This window comes from Dunckerocampus dactyliophorus, chromosome 11 (genome assembly GCF_027744805.1).
Source record: "Dunckerocampus dactyliophorus isolate RoL2022-P2 chromosome 11, RoL_Ddac_1.1, whole genome shotgun sequence".
In the NCBI taxonomy this organism is placed as follows: domain Eukaryota; kingdom Metazoa; phylum Chordata; class Actinopteri; order Syngnathiformes; family Syngnathidae; genus Dunckerocampus; species Dunckerocampus dactyliophorus.
Genome location: NC_072829.1, coordinates 10,192,421 through 10,210,610, shown reverse-complemented (window position 1 = coordinate 10,210,610; position 18,190 = coordinate 10,192,421). Strand labels below are relative to the sequence as shown.

Below are 18,190 nucleotides of genomic sequence, written 5' to 3'. Positions count from 1 at the left end.
TTGAGCTCTAAAGTTATGCAGAACTGCGTCAACAGGAAAAACAAAAGTGGAGGAGTGGCTGTGTATAACTATTGAAATCTCTAAAGAAAAAAGCAAAAATGTATTACTAAGTTGTTTATATAGAACACAAGTCAAGCACTGAAATGTTCGAGTACTGGATCAAAGCAGCCTACACAGATATAAGCCAAAGAAGTAATCTTCGTATGTGGGCACCTCAATATTGATCTTCTAAATTCAAATAATGAAAGGATAATAAATTACTTCATAGATACAATGTATAGTTTGAGTCTATATCTAAAAATCACCAGACCAAGCAGAATAACAGACCATTGTGCAACGCTAATTGATAATATATTCACTAATGATTTGATCTGAAAGATCTGGAAGAACAAAGATGGGAATGTTTGTTTCGTGAAAACGATGTCGATTAAGTATATGAACACTTTGAAAATATTTGTGAAGTTACACAATAAGCACTGTCCATTGAGATAATTGTCTAATAAGCAAAAGAAGAGAATTCAGCTATGGATGACAAAGGGTCTGCAAAATGCCTGTAAGAAGATAAATGTGTAAGAAAGAATATTAAAGTCAATCACTTAACAAGAATAAAAACAGCATTAGAGCAACATGGGGCATCATAACAATATTATCAGGAATGCTTCTAAGAGAGCGTCAGAGAACGCAGAGGGAGAACATGCAAACGCCACACAGAGATGCCCAATGGAGATTTGAACCCAGAGCTTTCAGATCTCCTGACTGTTTGGCCAACATGCCAACCAACATGCTAACCACTCGGCCACCATCCAGAAACCCAGTGATCAAGAATTCCAGCACACATACACCCCCCTCGAAACATCCCTGTTCGGAGCAGCCAGTTTAGGGTGCTGACCTGTCTTGTCAATGCGGGGTGAGGGCCGTTTTATGTAAATTAGTCAGACTGATATTGAAATGCCCCAAGGACTTAGCAGACTTAAAGCCCCTTTAAACGTCCCTGTTCAGGTTTTGTCAATAATTACACAAATAGAATAGTGCAGGCAGGAAACCGCTATGGATGTGGCCAAATATATGCGTGGCGGCATTGCGTCCTGCTTCAAGAAAGCTTGCATGACCACAAAAAGTGTTATTTTTCTTTTAAAAAGCAATTACCATCACCCGTTGACAGGATTTGCCTTTTGTTCTCGCCGTTGTCAGAGAATAGTCGCCTTTTCAAACACTCGGGATAGATTTGTCGAATCAGTTTGATTTTTAATAGGGTTTAATTTCAAAGGCCGAGGCGACGGAAGAGAAAAGTGGCAAATCAAAGGAAAGCGTCGGCCAAACGTATAACATATCACGCTTTAAATTGCTCTTAATTATTCCCTTTCAAGGCGCCGACATCACAACGGTGTCAACATCGTGCCATCAGGCATCTATTTTCATATGACAAGGACCATCGGGGCACTCGCCGCGGTTAAAAAAAACGGAAAATGCCAGTACAAATGGGGAAATACAAAAAAAAAGGTACTTTGGAGCCCAAAAGTGCCAGCCATTCTCAGTAAAGCAGTTTATCATGCCGCACTTGCTGTTTCAGGTTCTTTTTCGGGTTCATCACGCTGTGATAACTGACTGAACTGTGTCATCCTTGCATGTCCCTGATGCCGGGTGACTGCAGCTAGAAAAAAAGTTTCATCTGTCGTATTTTAAATCACATCAACCTCAAAAAATGACCACCTGCCTCTTGTTGCATTTGATAGGATGACATCGCTGTTCGACAAGCACGATGCAAAATAACTTCTAGTTTCTTTGATGCGCTCCTGCTGACAGTGAACACCTCCCCTCCCTGCTACCGTCAAGGGATTTTGTAGTCTTCTGCTGATCCTTTTTTCCTCCATTAGCCACACACAACCATCACCTCCAGCAGTATGACAAGAGGGGATCATTACGTGCGGTGCGTGCGGCTATGGCAAATTTACCAATGAGCTTGTCGGGTTGAGGGATTCCTCAAATCTCCATGCCAGGGCATTAAGACGTCTTCATCAGACCGAGAGGGAGGGTTGAAATTTAATCAACATGGTGACAAACTTCAAGAAGAACTGGCAGGAAATGTTGTTCCTTCGGGTGAACTATAAACAGGAAAGCATGTCTACAACTACCAAGAGATTTGTATTCTATACTTGAAGTGGAGGTATTCCATATGTACTCCCCAATGCCTTGAACAGCTTTTGGACCTTAAATAAAGAGCACTCGCATTAAGCAGGCTACAAGAAAATAAGAAACCACAAGAAGCAGTCTAATCCCAATGGAGCTCCTTGTGTAATTATTGGTATTGAATAGGGGCGTACTGGTATATGTAGTTGTAATCAGGTTTGACCGCACTGTGATTACGGCTTACTGTTACCTAGTATTGAACAGTAGACGGAATGACATCTTGCTCTCTTTTGTCACCTAATTCAAGTCTAATCTAGAAGCTGACTGGCCTGCTTTTTCCTTGATGAAGGTTAACAGCAGGAAGTGCCTCCACTGTCAAGTGTGACGCTAGAAAGACAGCGATTCATCTCATAACATTTTGCTCATTTTTTCCCTGAGAATAGGAGAAGATTGTGTTTTGTCCGAGGTCATTTTTTAGATTTAAATTTGTTCTCTTTCAATTTGTCTCAGCTCTTTTGGAACAACATCTGCCTTTTTTGAAGCTCTACACACAGACAGGATGTGTGAGTGTTAATGGCTTTCATGACAATGCCCTTTACAACCGCAGTTGCTCTCCCATGCAACCCCCAAAGGAACTGAGAAGGGGGTTAAAAAAAAACGTATTCACTGCCTATGCATGCACTGCTAAGTAGGAAGCATACAAACTTGTGTGTTTCTCTTTGTGCCCATAGGCTTTTCACGCTTTGGGAAATTGCTTCAGGCAAAAAGTATTTAGAGAAAATGACGTTAATTACAAAGAAAGAAGTATGCAAATCGTGGAAATTCACTTAAAACTGACATTTCAATTGAAAATTAATTTTCAATTGAGCAAATGAGAGAAAAATTGTAAGTCTTCATTCTTGGAAACACATTAACAAAAACATAACCATCTGCGCTGAAAGGGGCTCTTTCGAGTTGGATTTAAGTATGCTGTAGTTCTTGATCTTTGGGGTAATTTGACCCAGATATATTACGATATTACGGTATTAAGACAACTAGGAAGTGATTTCAAATAAAAAAATTCATATGGTATTTTCTGGACTATAAGTTTCACAGGAGTATAAGTTGCAGCAGTCAAAAAATGTGTGAGGAAATGTGAAGAGGGGAAGAAACATATACAGTATAAGTCGCACCACACTGTAAGTCGCATTTATTTAGAAATGTAAGTCACAAAATTCCAGACCAAGAACAGACTTTTAATCTGGAAATGTATGTTATTTAACTACACCAAAGCACACAGAACAACAGGCTGAATAGGTGCCCCGTACATAATACAGTAACAGTTATTCAACTACACAGTAGAATCAGGAACATACCTGGGAGGCTGAATAGGCTAAATTTGTATAACAAGCCAGCAAATCCAACAAGCAAGTTACTGTTAAGCAAGTTCACCGAGCTCCCAATCTTATTCCACATCACTGAATGGCAGAAGCAGCATATACATGTAGTTGTTACAATCTCAGAATGACCTCTTGCGCCTCTTGACAGGGATGTCCAGTAAATATGGTAATTATGTCTCTTTTAGGAGACACTCTGTGAACTGTATTCCAAGACTTGAACTTTAGCAGAGCTCAGCTAGCTGTGTAAGCATGTTGTTTTTCAGTGACACCACTCATCCCCCAAATTTTTCAAAGAGGTCACAAAGTCAGCAGCCGGAGGACGGTAGCCTCCTTTCTCCATCCCCAGCAGGACCCTAAATGGCCTCATTCGTCATAGAAGAACATTCGATCATGAAAGATTTTAGTTTTGACAGTTGAGGTTCATATTTTTCCCCATTGAGTCACACGATTGCGAACTTTGACATATCACATTAACAAAGAAACCTAGTTCATTTTATGCATTTTTTTTTGTTTGTTTTTGGCCAGGCCACCAGAACCAGATTGCCTTGTCAGTTGTAGGCCTACTTTACCTCCAACCTCCAACCTCTGTCCCACATGTGGCTTTTTCAGGCTAGTCTTACCCTTTCACCAAGCCCTAACCACCTGACGCAAACGCTGCCAAGTTTCAGGTAGCCAATTAAAGACACTGACTTATCACGGGTTTTTGAAACCAACCTACTATTGTAGCTCCAGTAAATGGGATTTTATTGTTTGCTTTTTTTTTGCCTTCTGATTGGATCCCTCTTCTCCATAAAAAAAAAAACTTGAGTTTGGTGCTCCTCAGTCTGTCTGATTGCCACCAGTGCAACTTCAATCAGCCATCATTCAAATGTCCTTTCAAACTGTGGGAAATACAGGACATTTTCTTCATACTAGGGTTGAAGTGATTGTGATGTCTTCACTTTTTCTGTGAAATTGAATGATCCTGTAGCCATGGTCGTTGTAAAGATGTAGTAGTTGATAGTTTTTCAGTTAGATTTTAGTTTGGTACAAAACAATTGTCACGGACCAGAACTATTCATGCTGCACTTTAAGGAATAATTGGAAATTTTATTTCCTAACGATAGAATAATATTTCAGACTGTTCAAAAAGTTACTGTTGCACTTTTCTAAAAAAAAACATTGGAAACTATGAGATCAGGGTTCACCAACGTGGTGCCCGCGGGCACCAGGTAGCCCCCACGACCACATGAGGTGTCCGCAAGCCTGCTTTTCATTCAGGTTTTCAGTTAATAATGTGAGGACACTAGAAAGAAAAGTATTCTGAAACATAAAATGTGAGTTTTGGTTGCCAGCATTTTGTGAATGTTTTGGTAAAACAAGCATATTTGATCTGTTTGGGTTGAAATAAGGTATGAAAATAATTTCTAGAAAAATGAGTAGCTCGTGGCCATTTTCATTTTCTAAAAGTAGCTCTTGCAAGAAAAAACGTCGGTGACCCCTGTATTAGATATTCTTTTTTTTCTTTTTTTGAGAATTGTATTTCTTAGAGAATTGCCTGCTGGCTGTTTGCTGTTTTTTATGTTTAATTAAAAAAAATAATAATTAAAATTTAAAAGTAAAGTAAGTAAAAGTACTGCAAATCAACCAAACCGTGAACTTAAAAGTGAGGTACAAACCATGATTATGGCGTACCGGTACACCACGGTTTTGAGATAGATATAAATGTGGAGTTGTGTCTTACTCATTGTTTGTGCTGGTCTGTAGGCAACACAATGTCTCCACGTTACATTTCAATTGTTATCTGTTTCCACAGTTCGACGTCTGCTCACTACATTGTCAGTTTGATCAGATTGTATTTTATGAGAGACGGCACTGACAAAGCCTTGTCTCCAATCTTCAAATATCGATCCCCGGAGCCTCTGCTGAGGTGCTCCTCGCGAAAAGGCAGGAAGAAAAACAGATCATTAAATGATTTTAATTAGGTGATCTGTCACAGGCTGTGATTACCAGATGTAAGCGTATGCATTTGGGTTGATGACACCAGAACCCTACCGCCCACCCGCGATCCCTTGTTGTCACCTGCTGGAATGGGAGGTCGGCTCGAGTAGAGCTCAAACATGTGTCATGGCATAGTTGCATGGACGGATGGCCCACTACAGCTCACTGGAGGGGGGGCATACTGTCATCCCTGAAATCAATCCTGTAGATACCACGTATTCCTCTTATGTTATGAAGAAATGAATGAAAATACTTTCCCCTTGAACATAAAACAGAGTGTGTATCCATACAGACTGCAGACAAAATATCATATTCACTACAGCGTAAAACATCATTACATATTTATGAGTCGGTGCCAGATGACAGGTTCACGAGAGAGGGAGGAATCGAAGCGTCAACACCGGAACCTGTCTGGTGTCTCTGTGTGATATCTGATGGTTTCGGTTCATCTTGCGTCGCTACTGATAAAAAAAAAACAACTAATTACACAAGAGGTGTACCAACCCACTACCTGATATGACTACCTGATATCAGTTGTCATTTGCATTGGGCTCATAGAAAAAATAGACTTTTGTGGCCAATGCTGCATTTTACTGCCAAGTGTGTTGGCATTTTCTGGAGTAAAGACACTGGAGAGTGCTTGAAATTTTGTACCTTTTTCCACTAAATTGCAGCCTTGTATTCTAATTGATTTATCATTAATGTAAGGAAAGTCACCTTCACAATTCAAACAAACATATTTCCTGTTTTTCCAGGCAGCGAACCCACTGAAGGCTTCCACTGCCAAGACGAGTGCCGCATCCTTGGGCACTCAGACCGCTGTTGGATGCCTCGCGTCCCTATCCCAGCACGCGTGAAGTCGCCCGAGCATGCCCGCAATGTCATCGCTCTGTCGATCGAGGCCACCACGGTGGACGTTCCCCACTATGAGGACGGCACCACTAAGAGGACTTTTGCCACCTTTGGCAAGGACGGGCACGATGATGTGGAGCGAGGCGACATGAGGGGGAAGCGGACTCAGGAATCTCAGGTGTGCAGCCCCAAGGCCAATGGTGGGGCGGTGCGCGAAGCCGGCAACGGGCGAGAGGCGGCCAGCCCCATCACTTCCCCCGTGCACCTGAAGAGCCCCATGTCCAAGCCCTCGTCTGCCTACAACACACTGAAATGCCGCGACGCAGAGCGCATCGCCAACCACAGCCTGCTCCGGCAACCGGAGGGGAAAGACAGTGAGCCATCGGTGCGGGAGATCAACACGCTTCTCCACGATGGCCGCGACAAGGAGTCCCCCAGCAGCAAGCGCTTGAAGGACATTGTGCTTTAGCGAGCTTCTCCGCCACACACTTAGTGTAAACTCACATATATATACATATATATCCCGCAATAGCTGTACATTCACACAAGAAGAGTCCAACAGAGGGACTAGACAAGACACACCCATTTGCAGTATGCAATATTCAAGAGTGTGCTGCAGCTAGTTGTGTGCTCATGCCAAGGTAGTGGATGTGGCTTTGTTGTAGTTGCGGTACTTTTTTCCCATTTGCTTTTTCTTTGTCTTTATTTTCTTGTTATCAGCAGTGAGTGGACAGGCAGGTTACTGTTGACTGCACGGAAGTGGCTATCGGAGCTCGCCAGCCCTTACGCCAAAGCAGGACATGTTTGGACACCCTCAGGTGCCGACGCTTAAGTACAGATATGCCTTTTTCAACAACTTTTGTATCACAATGAAATATTTGCCTTCTTTGGTTTTGCAGTTGGTCCTAGCTGCGAAAATCGCTCTTTGTTCCTTTGTATAGTGAGCTCCGTCGATGTAACGAGGAAGACACAGGATTCATCGGAAAAAATATACTCCCTGAGTTCGGTGCGCATCTGGGAGACGGGGAAGGGTGACCTCTCAATCTCATTTGCGCTTCACCCTGCCGACTAATAAGATAGGCTCTCTCTGCATCTCCGAGGACATCCCGGCGTCACCACACTGTGAGGTCTTTACAGTGTTTAGATTCTGTCAATGACAGAGCTAAATGAACTGTCGCAAAGCCTCTCGGAAAAATGGACGGACCCGGCTGTACGCCTCCATATCTGCGGTGGTGCCCAACCTTGATTGTAGTCAGTGGAGCACAAGTTCAAACCCTGCTCTCCGGTCTTGTATTTTTTCTGACTTTTGACTATGGGGCTAGGATAGAAGGGATCGTCACTCTTGTCTTGCTATGTGAAACTCTGTATAGGGTTTACTATTATCATTTTTATTAACCTGTTGTAATGTGACAATCCCTTTAAATGTTTTGTTTTAACAGATTGAAAAAAAAATAAACATAAACATTGGTGTTCGACTGAAGCTACAGTAGCGTTTGTTACACAAACACAAAAATGAAAAAAAAAAACACATGCCAAAATATATTTTATAAATAATTTAAAAATGTATAATGAGAATATTTAATGATGTGTAGTTATTCTATGAGTAAGTTATACTTGAAATTAACTTGCTTTTGGGTTTTTTTTTTTGTTTTTTCTTTGTCTTTTGCTTTTATATTGAACCTGATTTTTTTATTTGTTTTTTTTTTCAAAATTATCTGTTTTTTGGTTTGCTGTGTTACCCCCCTGGCAACTGTTGACTTGCAGTCTACCTTGTTGTAAAGAGTTTCTTATTGGTCAGTTCTTGTGCCATCAAGTTTCTGTGTGGGCTACTAGAAAATGTAAAAAAACAACAAAAAAAAGACACAAAAAGAAGCAATTTCAGCACCAACATTAGTGTGTCAGTTCAATGAGCTTAGAGTGAGATAGCAAAAGAAACCCAAAAAAAAAAGAATAAAAAAAAGATGCAAACAAACCGATAATTTTGAAGATGGAGTTCCACCAGGTGTCCTACTAAGCCCAGACAAGTTTAGGCAAAACTTTAGATTTTTTTAAACCTTCGATTGAGAGTCTGGGTTCACCCAGCACTTTTCTTACCAAGCTCCATCTGTGTTGAGTTGATATATAAAGTTTTGATCATAGTGATACAGAACTGCCCCCCCTCTAGCATCACGCAGCAGGTGAGAAAGAATGGTTGTCATTCCGGGATGAAGCGTGCTGCACATCAGCAGTGTGGTTTTATGTTGCTTTGCGGTAAATTATGTGCAACGTGGAACATGTGAATGAAAGTGGACAGACTGCATACATACAAAAAAAAAAATTAGATCTTGTAGCTGAATGTTTTGCTGGTCTCACCCTTGGCTTCTGGCAAAATGAACATCGGAATAATCACTGAATGTATACAGCAGCTTATAATTAAACTATTAAATGTGTCTGCTTGTTTTTTCTGGTCATTTTTGCACACACAAGACAAAAAGTGTCCAATGTGCTCATTAGGAGACAATGTCTGAGCTTCAAGCCACTGAGTGGTCATTATCCCTCGGCAATGCTTTGCTTTATACCAAGGAAGCAAGTGGTGGAAGAAGCTATAGAGACAAATTCTGTGGTGTTACTTGAACATTTTGTAGCTTCGGTATCGCATACAGACCTTGTTAAAAAGAACACACGTGGCAAGAGAAACATGAAACCAGCACCTAAAGAAACACAAATATTTGACACAAGATATTTGACAATACTACATTGCAACATTGTTTTTGAAAGATATGGTTTGTGGCATCTCAGCTCGTCCCCAAACACGGAAATGTCAATGTCATTTGTGTTTGGACAAATAAACATCACAATCATCATGTAGGAGTTGGAAGAAGCAGAGCTTATTTTAATCCTACTAACCCTCCGATTACTGTTTAATGTGTTTAAATGTTATCATTTTCTAAGAGCGGGAGAAAAGAATAGATTATGCAATAGTAAAAGACAAAAGAAAACGAATGTGGTTAAACAAATAAATAATATATACATAATAATACATTAATTTAAAAAATAATACAGGTTTTAGTGTTTTTGGTCACAAATTACATTGCAAGTTTACAACTAAAACAATGGACTAGTATATTTTAACTGAGCACAATTCATTTACAATGTGCAACATGATGTCAGTGTCATGAAATATGTATTCACGTCCATTGTGTTTGTCATAATAAAATGGAAATTAACAGTCACAAGTAGCACCGGCTGCATTAATATTCACCGCAATCTCTCTTGCTGTTTCCCATTATTTCCCGAGCAGACCTTTGGGGAAAGTTCCTACAAGTGAGGTGTGTTTGCATGCATCTATTTCTGGCTGGGAGTGTTCTTTTTGTTTCTTAGAGTGGGTCACTTGGCGCCTTTTGTGAAACAAAAACACACAGAAGTCGCAGTAAAAGTGACAAGGGCTAGCAGGGGATAGCAGGGGTGTCCACATTTTTTTCCACCGAGGGCGGCATGCAGAAAAAAGAAAGGATTCAGCTGGGCGCCACTTTGATAATTTGTGTTTCTAAAACACGTTGAAACCAACCTAATGTACGTCAAGATATGCTAAGCAGTTAAATATACAGTAGATCCCCACTTTGCCGTTTCGCGACATGCAAAAGTGGGTCACAAAGACGATGAAATAAATACAACGGAACCTTGGTTAGCGTCATTGTTTTGTTCCAGAAGGTCCGACTCTAAGTGAAACAGACATATAACCAAATCAATTTTTTCGATAAAAAATAATGTAAATCCAATGAATCCCACCCAGAAAGCCAAACTGCGAACAAAAAACATGTTGTTTATATTTTTAACAATTCTAGTTGTACATGCAGAAAACAATTGAAAATGCATATAAGTATATATAAAGGATGAATGAAAGGGTTAAATGAACATCTAATGTTACTTTTACCAACATTGAAAACCTGATTCTTGACTGAAAACAGGAAGGTGGTGGTGCTTGATCTCGCTGCCACATCGTGTCTTTGGGAACAATCACGTCATTCATGTAAAACTCTAAAATAATTGTAAAACTTTTAATAATTGTGAAACTATGAAAACGTGTTAACAGTTTTGAGAGTCAACCGCTGATAACATCAGAGACGAGTGATGTAACGTCCGGCTCCGGTTGTAATTTTGTTTAGCTAGCTAATATGATGCTTGTTGAATTCACACAGTGTGTTAATAATACAAGAAGACGCGCGCCATAGTGTACACTAACTGGAGAATGCACACAAACCGAGGCAAAATTGTGGTGTACTTTTTCAACATTAACTGAAGATCACGCTAACCTGGGCGGACGCTAACTGAGGTTCCACTGTAGGCCCAGTAGAAAACGAAGAACTTACATTTTAGCTCCTGTGCGTTCCGAAGTATAACACCTCATTGTGCACCAAACACATTTTGCTGCATACAAAACATGTACTTTAACAAAACGTGTACGTGTTGTTAACATAAACAGTGTAGTCCACACACAATGTAACTAAAATTGAATCGTGAAAGACTGTATGCCAATGTGCCAATGTGAACTTCATAGTATTTATTGCTCCTGGTTTTTGTCATAATTCAGACAATAACAAAAGTGACACTGATTCAAAATCAGAAATATAGTGTAATGTCTATAATATGTGTTACGTTCAAGATTTCTACTGACCTTCTTATCTAGGATTTGTTCTTAGGCAGGAACAAATCCTACGAACACTCAGGAGTGCCTGTGTAGGTTGGTTGTGTAGTCCGGTTTTGTGCAGCTCATTAAAATACGATTTTACAATGATATGTCGTATTTGTTCTTTCTTTTCTTTCTTTTTTTTTGCAATTTACAGAGCACCTTTCATTTTAAAATCCGTTAAATGCACCAACACTTCAACATGAGTCAAGTTACCGCACAAAGTCGCTATGAAGCGTGGCGTGCCACTTCCCCCTCAGCCACAACACCGCCAGGATGTGCGTCCTGATGCAATGATGGGACCAGACTGCAGACTTGCTGTTCAAGCTTGGGCACAATCAATTGCATGTGTGAATAAAGTTGCGTTATTTCGATTGGAATCGAACAGTCTGATTGCTTAAACTCAGTGTATCACTTCAAAAATGAGGACAGACCGGTGTGCATTCAGTGCACATCTTTTATTTTTTTCAATTCTCATTAATTTCTTAAGCGTATTTGATATGGTTACGAGTGCTGAGGCAATCTTGTCGAGTGTGTCAGCTATCCTCTCCTGACTGTCCAACACCGCTTCCAAGATCAGGCGTGGAGGGGCACGGGACCAAGTACGTGGATGTGCTGCTGCAGGAAGGTTTCTGCTCCAGGTTGACTCTGTGGGGCTTCATCTGTGAGTAAATCAAGCCCTCAGTCCAGTACTAGGACGTATTTTGATCTCTCACACACATGGAAAATCCTGCCTTTAGGACACACGTTTTAAATAAAAGGGCGTTAAAAAAAACAACCTTCCGATTCCTCTAGAGTAGCAGCCGCACAGGGAGGGGATGGAAGGGTTGCCTCGGGGGCCAGGTCTGTATCCAGACTCTCAGTCAGTTAAGTTAATCTTAATTTAAAAAAAAAAAAACATTTTGATTTCGCTCGTTGCCTACCTGAAAGTGCCGTCTCCCCGATGATGGCCCCCATGCACTGGTCCAACTCGGACAGGTTTTGGGTGTCTGCCGTTCCCCCTCCTGTCCTGATATGGCGTTCACGGCAAGTGCGACAGTGTCCCATGCTTGCTTTTTGTTGGCGTTGGTGTAACCTGCGCTATCGCTACTGAATGTGGCAGATCTCATGTGGCAGATTTCCTGCAGCAGCACCTCCACCTCTCTACTACTGCTCTTCAATTAATGTACTTTTTGCTTTCAGCATTTTACCCTGCAGTCTGATGCCCTTTTATGGGTTACCTACGCTATGCTACCTCTGTGTTAATTGGGCTCACCGTGCACGCGCTTCAGTTCACGAGGAGATGGGAGTCACCGATTTAAGAACGCAGCTGCAAACAATTCCGCGGTTTCATGAAAGAACAGTTTCATGAATCTGACGTGGCGTTTTTTTTTTTAAGAACAGCTAACGAGGAAATGTAAGATTCTTCGGAAGATGTTGGTGAATACCAACATCATCCCCAGTACACTTTGGGGAAGTGTTTTTTTTTTACATCAGGCTTCCGCGGAAGGTGAGGTGTGTGACTGCAGTGCTAACAATGTTTTAAGGAACACAGTCTTGAGGCTCCCACGGAGTTTGAAGCCAGGTCCTTCCACTCCCTCTGTGTTCCGTGCAAGAGCATGTTCGTGTCCATTTCAGGTAGGTTTTAAGCATTTATAGTAATATGGATGATATAGTGATATATATTAAAGTCATACTTCATTTTAATGCACACATTGGTTAGAAAAAAGTGTCGCTTGCTATGTCTCGCTATGTGACGCTTCTGGTACCCTTTCAGGAGAATGGCCGTACAGTATTACCACCTGTGGAAAAAAAAATTTATAAGTTAAAGCGCAAATGTGCATGGATCCACTGTTGTTGACTACACACAAAATAGAAGCCATGTTTTTTCCATTTATTTTGTGCTAATTCATACATTTCCTGATTATGCGAATAATATACATTATAAATGTTTTCAGTGCTTTTTATTTTCAGGAAAAAAGTCAAATATAATAGAAGATGATTCATTTGTTTTTTTTCAGTTCTGTAATCTACATAAAGAAAACAAAAACAGTTCCTGGCTAATGGGTTTTATACGCTAGTCATTTAAAGACAATTATTATTGTAAATGGCAAACTGTTTGTTTCATAAGTTTTTTTTTGCGAAAGTTCCAATTTTGTTGGAATCACTCTTGAATATCTAAATCGAGGTTGATTCAGACTGTGTTGAATGTGATTTTTGGAAAGAAATATGGCGCAGGCCAACAAACTGCAGACTGAAAATAGCCCCCGAGCGGGACTTTGGACACCTCTGGTTTAGAGCATTCAGTCTGATGGTCCTCCTCAGCGCTTTCTCCCAGCGAGTCATTAACAAAAGTACACTATTGATTTATTTGTTGACTTTTAGCGGAAGGGTTGAAAAGTCCGCTGCCTTTCCTACAACGTTCCCACTCAATAAACTCTCCGTAGTTCACCTCTCTCCCACACAGTGAAGCGAGCTGGCCAAGAGAAGATTCCGGCACAGTGGTGAGCAGACGAGGAGGGGAGGGGAAAATGTGCAACAGGAAGTATGCAGCTGCCCTGTATGATAAGAGGCTGTCTTCATTTCTATAATTAATTTGCCATTGGCCTCGATAGCCTCTGGTGGAGCCAACATGAAAGCTGGTCTGAAAGCCCTCTAGCCATAACACGGCCATTAAATCCATAAGGAGGATCTTGTTTCTTCCAGCTAAGTTCTCTCTGCTCTGCCTCGTGGGCACTGTTGCAGCATTGGACCACACAGATGAATTACCAATGGAGGGCTTAGACCTAGAGTCAATAGCACAAACTAATATATAGCTCCAACTCTTGCTAAAGGGTAAACTGTGCTTTAAAAAATGTCATCATCATTGGCTGGAGCTTACTTGCATGCCGAAAATGCTGTAATTATAGCCAAGGTGTTTATTTATCTAACTGCTAAGAGGACGGGGTGTTCCTTGGAAGCAGACGATAATGACTGTAGCGCTTATTTGTAACGTTAATGTTTGGATTGCATGGGTCACATATGAACAAGTACATTGCACAACACAGCAGCAACAGAACCAATGCTGTGATAGCAAAGTGGTCAGTCGGCATTAATATCGCTGATGAGTTCAATAACATTAGAAACAACAGTGCGGCAAGTGTAACACACCAATAGATGAGTGGCACAGCTGACATTTTAAAGTGCACGCAGAGGTACATAAAGCCGCTGGCCACGTATGATACTTCAAATGCAACAACTGGCGTCTGTGGAGATAATAAAAACAACTTCATCGGGAGGATGCCTACAGCCACAGCTGTTAATGGCAATGTTTTTGGCGACTATGAAATAAATAAATCTGTTAGTTACTATCGAGCAAGCTAACTAGGTAGTTGGCTTGCAATCTGCCTGCTTTGAAATTACAACAAAACTGCGTGTTTTGGATTTGATTCCATTTTAAGGAAGGCTATGCACGTAACAATGTCAATAAAATAATCGTCCACATGTACAACAAGTACAGTAATCCCTTGTTTACTGGTACCAGACCCGACTGTGATGAGTGAATATTGCCGAAGTAGGATTCCTTAGGCCGCACATTGGCCGAGTGGTTCGCACTCGGAGATCGGGAAGACCAGGGTTCGAATCGCCGCTTGGGCATCTCTGCGTGGATACCTCCCACATCCCAAAAGCATTCATGAATGGTAGTTTGTCTATATGTGGCCTGCGACTGACTGACGACCACTTTAGGGTGTACCCCGCCTCTCGCCCCAAGTCAGCTGGGATAGGCTCCTGTATACCCCCACAACCCTAATGAGGATAAGCAGCATAGAAAATGGATGGATAGGATTCCTTAGATATACATTGAATATTTTACACCCATCTAAGGATAGTTTTTAACACAGTCGTCCCTCGTTTATCACTGGTTCATTGGTCCAGTTTTTGTTATTTGCGGGATTTCTTGTGGTAGCTAATGTAACGTTAGATTACTACATATCAACATGTCTTCCAATGCATTTTCTGAATGTGTTATCATTGTATTTTCTTTCATTTAGCCATTTTTACGATGCTTAATTTAGGCCAAAAATAAATACGTAAAATTTGCTTAAATACGCATACTTTTTTTTGACTAATCATAGACCGTATTCAACAACGAAACAGCATCATTTATTAATGAATATAGTTTGATGTTAATTAATTAAGTAATTGACATTAATTATTCTATATTTTATAATATATTTTCTTCTGAGATGTTTCTTTGGGGGGTTTGGTGCTCAACCAATCACCAGTCAGAACTCAGCCAGAATGCATTCACGGCCTTATGGAAAATCAGATATTTTTTTACTCTTTTCAAAAATGCGCATTTTCCCCGCTTGGGTTTAAAAAAAAAAAATTCAAGCATTGCTCACTAACTAACTGATTTCTCGATTATTTGAAACGGCGGCAAGCTTCAGATTAATCAACTAAGAAAATAATCGTTAGCCGCAGCCCTGTAAAAGTTGAGTATAATCGGCGGAAGACGTCCCAAGCAGATGAGGCAGCTAATCTCGCCTTACCGAGCTTCTGATCGGTCAAAGGGAGTTTGACAGACTTTATTCATTTATAAAAATGTCTGTGTTAGACTTAGCCTCGAACCGGTCTTTGTCCCTTGTGTTGTTATGCAGATCACCGTTCCTTCTTGGGGGAGGTCTACCTATCTAGTATGCAATGTAAATCCTCCTAAAACGCTGCTTGTCCAAGCATGTTTAATAGTCCCCCCCCGATTCACAATGGTCATGGAGAATATTCCCCATTAGGGGATGAGATTTATATCAAAGGTTACCAGGACACACATCCTATTAACGTTCCTATTAATGTTCCAATTATCACGTGCTAGGAGGGCGAATCAGAGAACAATTAGAATGATTTATTTATGACAAAGTGAAGAAGAAGAAGCACAAGAGGAGCCTGCAGCAAGCCGGCATTCCTTCAATACAAAATGGTTCTTTTCAGGGAGACCCCCCCCCTCCAATTCAAAATGTAACCAACCCCCCTCCTGGAATCACTGATCTCTGCCTCTTTGGTGACCTCCTTCTATGAAAAGACCTTGCAGCTGCTCCTTGCTTCTTGACAAAAAAACAACCATTTCTTTTCATTAAATGCATGTTTGACGCACTAAATACGCTGCTCATGCACCACAATGCAGCAGATAAAATATTGCATTTTCCTCTATTTTGAATATTAAATGACAAAATTCTTCATTCAGCCCCCATTGCAAAAAAAATACAAGAGTGTATTAATTAGCAGAGATTTACTGGCAAGCTCTAAATCCTAAAGTAGATGTGAGTTTCTCCACTTTTAAGCACATCAGCCATTTCTTTGAAGACTTTTCTTTCTTTTTTTTCTCACCAGCACATAAAACGATTAGGCGGCACCCTCCTCACCTCTGAAGAAAATCCCTCCCTAAGACTGAAAGGAGATACTTGGTCTTAGCGCGATATAAAAAAGCTCGCTGCTTTAGAACCTTTGTAGAAACTACCATGCATTGTCCGTCATTAGCGCGCTAAACATCGTATTAAAAAGAGTTTCAATGTTGCTAATTGTGCCATGGAATGTGTTACATACAGAATGACGTCAGTTTGTACGATTTTGTACAAAAATCAATCAACATATTTGCATATCTGTATTGATTTTTTAGTGAATACCCGTAGATGGTATGTTATGCTTTATTTGTTGCTTAACAAGTTGCATTCAAGAACATCGCGTGGTTACATTTGCACAATAAAACATGTCCAAAAAGAACTTTTGTATTTTAAATATATTGTAATACATGTTAAAGAGATGTCACCCAACGCGCCTAACGTGGTAATTTGTTAATTTCTCTCATGTGATTAAGAAAGTATTTATATCTAGCGTGCTAGCTTGTTATTGTTATCTGGCTAACTAATTAGCTGGCTATACAGTGGAACCTCTGTTTTTGTGATTAATCCTTCCAAGGTGTCTAAAAACGAACAGAAATCCAATTAATCCCTTTCAAAACAGAAAATGTTGACACAAAACACTTTTAATATAGAACAATTATGGCTTTACATGCAGAAAACAATTTGAAATACATATAAATTCCGAGTGAAAGGGTTAAACAAACATTTAACATCACTTTTACTTGGATTTGGGATTCTTGTTGACAAAGATTGCAATGAGGCAGCAGCGAAGGACGAGGGGGGAAGAGAGCCACATGAACGACACCTTCGTAAATTGTGAGCTAATTCTCCAATTCAGTAGTGTTTTTTACCTTCTTTATCAAAGTGCTGGCACCATTGTGGGTTATTTTGCCGCTGTGATCAATACAAAAAGCAGAGACTTGTGGTGTAACTGTGTTAGTTAGCGAAGAACTACTGAGTCCACCGCTGATGATGTCATAGACATGCGACAGAGCTGGGGGACAATGACTTCCGGCTTTGGTTTCCATTTGAAAGCATGCTAACAGGCATGTTTTGTATTAAATGCAGTTAGACTCACAGTGCATTGTAAAAATGACAAGAGTGAGTCACCAACACTTGGGATTCTTTGTACTCAGAGTACGCAGAATTATACATGGACAACCTGACTACTTCTCATTTTGAGTTTGCCAAATGAATGTGCCTTACAGGCTAGCAGGTGTAAAGTCAGCATCGCAAGACTGTGTATTGTGTGTGTATGATCCAAGATGGCTGAATAAACAACCAATGCTGGAAGTAGTTTGTCCACATCTCTTTTAACGCCACAAGATTGAACGTCTGTTGCACACAATATTGTACGAGAACCAAGGCAAAATATCTGTTGAAAACTGGGGCGTTTGAAAACCAAGGTTCCACTGTATATTAATATAACAACCTAGGTGGCTGTCTATCAACTGTAACTATATCTAAGGAAATACATACCTAACTAGCTGCTTTGAAATAATGACAAAATAGTGCTATTTACATTACTATGTAACCAACTAGCTGGCAATCTATGCAAATAACTAGCTGGCTATGTCTCTTATATAACGATCCAACAAGTGTCTGCCTTGTTAAAAAACGAATTAGCTGACCAACTAGCTAACAAGCTGGCTATCCAGCTAGCGACTATCTATCTGATGTCATTAGTTGGTAGTTGGTAGTCACTAGTTGGTTATTGATCATTCTATCTTTCTATCTATTCTATCTTTTTAAACTAGCAGATTTTAGCCACATAACTAGCTGGTTCGATAGATAGATAGATACTTTATCTT

General features: G+C 40.5%; 1 protein-coding gene across 4 annotated transcripts in view; it reads left to right on the top strand.

The window, feature by feature from the left end:
• pcdh19 (protocadherin 19) overlaps positions 1-10,961 on the top strand; it is a 92,449-nt gene extending 81,488 nt beyond the window's left edge. For 3 of the 4 annotated variants that reach the window (XM_054791251.1, XM_054791250.1, XM_054791248.1), the window contains exon 5: positions 6,242-10,961. In XM_054791251.1, the coding sequence (XP_054647226.1) occupies positions 6,242-6,807 (566 nt within the window). In that variant the 3' untranslated portion in view covers positions 6,808-10,961. The remainder of the gene's footprint in view (positions 1-6,241) is intronic. The other variant, XM_054791249.1, reaches the window with a different exon arrangement.
• The last annotated feature ends 7,229 nt before the right edge of the window (positions 10,962-18,190 follow it).